General features: G+C 46.9%; 1 protein-coding gene across 1 annotated transcript in view; it reads left to right on the top strand.

Annotated features, from left to right (window-relative positions):
- TDRD12 (tudor domain containing 12) overlaps positions 1 to 5,285 on the top strand; it is a 51,518-nt gene that overhangs the window by 6,446 nt on the left and 39,787 nt on the right. Inside the window, exon 3 of the mRNA XM_011995249.1 lies at positions 2,360 to 2,479. Coding sequence (XP_011850639.1) covers positions 2,360 to 2,479 — 120 coding nt within the window. The remainder of the gene's footprint in view (positions 1 to 2,359; positions 2,480 to 5,285) is intronic.

Below are 5,285 nucleotides of genomic sequence, written 5' to 3'. Positions count from 1 at the left end.
TGCTCTCTGCATCTCCTGGCTGCTCTCTGCGTCTCCTGGGTGCTCTCTGCGTCTCCTGGGTGCTCTCTGCACCTCCTGGGGTTCTCTCTGCACCTCCTGGGTTCTCTCTGCACCTCTTGGGTACTCTCTGCACCCCCTGGGATACTGTCTGCATCTCTTGGGTGCTCTCTGCATCTCTTGGCTGCTCTCTGCATTTCCTGGATGCTGCTTGCTGGCTGCTCTCCTGCCTGTATTCAGTTTCCTTATGCCCTTTAGGCTTGGCTGCAAGAAAGACATTTCCAAGAGGTAGAGAGAAATGCCTCTCTCCACAGAAGAGGTGTTGCTGGCATAGTCTCAGGGTTGCAGAGAGCAGAGCTTGTACTCACGTAGGTGTTCCTGGTTGTCCTGCTTAAGAGAGGGAGGGTGTGACCATCAGTGGGATTGGGAAATAGCTCAGAATGAGCTGGTGCCTAGATGGCGCTGTGCAGCCTTCACTGCTTCTGGGACCACACTTCATAGTTCATTAGAAAACACCAGCAACAAGTCAGTCTTGGTGTTTTCTGATGATTTTTCCATAGTTTCCCAGCCCAAAGTAAGAGGATGTCAGTTTAATAAATATGAGAATTCTGATTTCACTGAGAAAGAGCAATACCAAATAGACTTGATTGCGATAAGAGGTGTCTGTTTTTTTTGTTTTGTTTTTTTGAGACAGAGTTTCACTCTGTCCCCCAGGCTGGGGTGCATTGGTGTGATCTCGGCTCACTGCAATCTGCCTCCCAGTTCAAGTGATTCTCCTGCCTCAGTCTCCCAAGTAGCTGGGACTACAGTCGCGTGCCACCACGTCCAGCTAATTTTTGTATTTTTAGTAGAGATGGGGTTTCGCCATGTTGGCCAGACTGGTCTTGAACTCCTAACCTCAGGTTATCCACCTGCCTCATCCTCCCAAAATGCTGGGATTACAGGCGTAAGCCACTGCGCCCAGCCAGGAGGTGTCTGTTGAATAGAAGAATTTCATGGCAGACATGCTTGTCAGACATTGGGAATTTACAGTACTTAATGTAAGAGTAGGTACCATTCGAGCTTATGATCCTGCATCTCATACGACCATAATCACTGCAAAAACAATTATTGTGTTTAACTGTTTGGGGAGCTTTTCTTTTTGCATTTGGTGTTTTACATTTAGTTTGTTTTGGGTGAGAAAATCGTATGGTTGAATAGAGCTTGAGGAGACTTCAGGGGGCCATGGATGCAGCTACCTTTCCCTAACCTGTCTGAGACACAAGATGGCCAGGCTGCCCAGACAGGACATAATAGGAACCCTGGAAAGAAGGCCAGTTCATGTGGAAATAGTATGTTGAAGTGGTTTTTTGGCCAGGAGTGGTGGCTCATACCTGTAATCCCAGCACTTTGGAAGGCCAAGGCAGGAGGATCACTTGAGGCCAGGAGTTCAAGACCAGCCTGGGTAGCATAGTGAGACCCGGACTCTACAAAGAAAAAAAATGTAAAAATAAAATGCTCTGTCGTTTGCTGAAGAAAAATGGAAATTAAATTGCCGAACTTACTATTTAAAAATCTCAGTCCTGCAGCTCTTTAGTGCAAAGTTGACAAATACTAATTATTAAAACGTCTGTTCATTTACAGAAACTTTTAAGGTAATTTTGGTCATATATTGAGATTGATATTTAGAAAATCTTGAATAGAATTTGCTTTACAGGTATATTCATTAGTATCCAGTATTTGTCCACCTAAGGAGCCTTATTAGACCTTGTTTGTTTGAGACAGAGTTTCACTTTTGTTGCCCAAGCTGGAGTGCAATGGCAGGATCTCAGCTCACTGCAAACTCTGCCTCCCAGGTTCAAGTGATTCTCCTGCCCCAGCCTCTTGAGTAGCTGGGATTATAGGAGCATACCACCATGCCCGCCTAATTTTTTGTAGTTTTAGTGGAGATGGGGTTTCACCATGTTGGCCAGGCTGATCTTGAACTCCTGACCTCAGGTGATCTGCCCAACTCAGCCTGCCAAAGGGCTGGGATTACAGGCATGAGCCACCGTGCCTGGCCAGAAGCTTTCTTAAGACATTTTTTTCCTAAACTCTTACTCCTAGATCATGAAATGTCAGTTTCACTGATATACTATCTATGTACCATATCCATGCTTTATGTATCAAAAGAGTATGATTTTTTTTCAATCTCCCAAGAAACAGTTTTTCCCTCTCGACCAAATGTCTCCAAGCACTGTTGGTGGCTATATTAGAAACAGAAAGAATTGTTGTTTGTGTGTTTTGTTTTACATTAAGTATATTAATAAAATAGGTACACTGTAATGTAATATGTTGTATGTAATTTTCTATGTAATGGAGCTGTTTCTGTTTCACTTTTTAGCATCCGAGTTGTAGTAGAATCGTTTATGCAGCTTCCCTATAGAGCAAAAAAATTCAGCCTGTACTGCACAAAGCCTGTCACATTACACATTGACTTCTGCCGAGACAGTACTGACATTGTGTAAGTACAGCTTCTTAAGTCCTTCGAATCATTAGTAAAAGCCTTCTATCAAGTGCACGATGTTTCTATGAAGCCAGTTCCTCTGTAGAAGTGCTGAGCAGGAGGTCTCTGTTCTTCAGGAGGGGCTTCTGAGTCAGTGTTTGTCTGACCTGGCTGTGGTTGAGAGGGTTTGGAGCAGGGCCTGAGCTCTGTGCTTCTTGCCTTTGTTTCAAACTTATAAAAAGTAATAAATTAACTGTAAAGAAAAATATTCATAAAACATAGGATCATGGAACATTATACATATGTGTATACACACACATACATACACACACACACACACACACACACACACACACTTTTTGAGACAGGGTCTCACCCTGTTGCCTGGGCTGTAGTGCAGTTGCATGATCATGGCTCATTGCAGCTTCACCCTCCTGGGTTCCAGCAATCCTCCCACCTCAGCCTCCCAAATAGCTGGGACTACAGGCACACATCACCATACCCAGCTAACTCCCCTCCCCTCTTTCCCCCTCCCCTCCCCTGTTCTACCTCCCTCCCTTCTTGCTTTCTTTTTTTGAGATAGGGTCTCACTATCTTGCCCAGGCTGGTTTCAAACTTCTGGGCTTAAGTGATCCTCCCACCTTGGCCTCCCAAAGTGCTGGGATTCCAGGCACGAACCACTGTGCTGGGCCCATGGAGCGTTATAAAAGAGTCCATTGCAGTTTTCTCCAGGCCCACATCCTTCCTCCTGGGAGGCCTCTGTAATCTTTTCCAGCTCTGAACTTGTGGGCCTTTGTCAGTGCTTTTACACACACTTACCCTGTGTGGAGCTTTTAACAAAAATTAGAACATACTGTCTTATTTACAGAATTAAGAACGTATGTTGAGGCCAGTTGCGGTGGCTTACACCTGTAATTCCAGCACTTTGAGAGGCCAAGGCATGGGAATCACCTGAGGTCAGGAGTTCAAGACCAGCCTGACCAACATGGCAAAACCCCGTCTCTACTAAAAATACAAAATTAGCCTGGCGTGGTGATGGGCATCTGTAATCCCAGCTTCTCAGGAGGCTGAGGCAGGAGAATTGCTTGAACCCAGGAGGTGAAGGTTGCAGTGAGCCAAAATCACACCACTGCATTCCAGCCTAGGCAACAGGAGTGAAACTCCATCTCAAAAAAAAAAAGTATGTTGAAACTCTTTGTCAACATACATATCTCTTCTTTCTACTTTTAGTCTTTTTCCTGGGTGGATGTGGTTGACATACTTGCTGTATTTAATGATTCCCCTCTGGGTAGCCACTAGGTTGTTTCCAAACCATTTGCACAGTACAGTCCCGTAAGAATATGGATGAATCTGGCCAGGACTGGTGGCTCATGCCTGTAATCCCAGCACTTTGGGGAGGCTGAGGCGGGCGGATCACTTGAGGTCAGGAGTTCGAGACCAGCCTGGCCAACATGGTGAAACCCATCTCTACTGAAAATACAAAAATTAGCCAGGCGCAGTGGTGCGCGCCTGTAATCCCAGCTGCTCGGGAGACCAAGGCAGGAGAATCGCTTGAACCCAGGAGGCAGAGGTTGCAGTGATTCAAGATCGCACCACTGTACTCCAGCCTGGGTGACAGAGTGAGAAAGAAAAAAGAATACAGATAAATCCGTATAAAATACACAGACCTAGAGGCGTATATATACGTGTGCCTCGCACCCCATCTTTGCTCCCTTTTTCTAGAGTTTGACTGCATTGCTAGTGTTTGTACAGGACAGATCCCTGCCCTGGGCACTTCCCTCTCAGGTGCAGGCGCCATGTCTGCTGTCTTGAATGAGCACTACCGAGTAGCCTGACTTCTGCCTCCTGTGGTCTGTAGAGACATCAGCCCCATCCTTCCACCCGGTGCTCCTCTTCTCCTCCGCTTCCGGGACGACAGCATTATGACAGGAAAAGCCACAGGGAACAGCCCAGTTCCGACTCCACTGGCATGCCACGTTGCATTGTGTATTCTGAACTCAGAAACTGCCTTCATGGGCTGTTTGGTGACCTTCCCATTCTCCACTCACCCCAGCCCCCAGCACCCACAGTTTCCTGGTGGTGGTGAGTGCATCACTCTTGTGGCTGGTGTGGTGTCTACACTGATGTGAGGATAAGTCCCTGCTGAGGCCAGTGCGCCCTACCACGCCGCCCTCCAGCCAGTCCACCCCACTGCTCACAAAAGGCTCTGGGAGTGGGATTTCCTGCACTCAGCAGCCCCTGCCCCCTGTACTGCTGTCTGTCAGAGCGGCCCACTGCCCACCCTCCAGGCATGATTGGGCCCCTGTGTGTGCAGCCCAGCTCCCCTCAGAGGCAATCGGTCCTCTCTTTCTTGCCCCTCTGCACGGGCCCTTCTGGGAACAAATGTGGGCTTCTGGGCCCTTCCCCACGCACCCTAGGATGCCCTCAGGGAAGGGCCTACTGGGTTTGGTGACCTTCTTTGACATCTGATACCTTTGTGTTTGTGCTTTATCCAGAACACCCTTTTAACATGTGTATTGCAGTTTTATAGATGTTGTCAAATTCCCCTTCAAAAAGACTAGCAATTTATACTGTCATCATTGGGGTACGGAAAGCACTGTTACTCCCACACAATATTGAATATCGTTAGGCTTTCTAATTTCTGCTTGTTTGCTCAGTGAAAATGGTATTTTGATTTAATTTGTATTTTTCTGACTTGCAAAGCTGGTTATGTCTTCATGTGATTATTGTGTGTGTGTGAGAGGGAGAGACTGGCTGATGGGGTTATTCTGTGTGTGTGAGAGGGAGAGACTGGCTGATGGGGTTATTCTGTGTGTGTGAGAGG

The sequence above is a fragment of the Mandrillus leucophaeus genome, unplaced genomic scaffold, assembly GCF_000951045.1.
Source record: "Mandrillus leucophaeus isolate KB7577 unplaced genomic scaffold, Mleu.le_1.0 Scaffold48, whole genome shotgun sequence".
Classification (NCBI taxonomy): Eukaryota; Metazoa; Chordata; class Mammalia; order Primates; family Cercopithecidae; genus Mandrillus; species Mandrillus leucophaeus.
The sequence above is the reverse complement of the archived record's forward strand: the minus strand, read 5'-3'. Positions and strand labels throughout refer to the sequence as shown.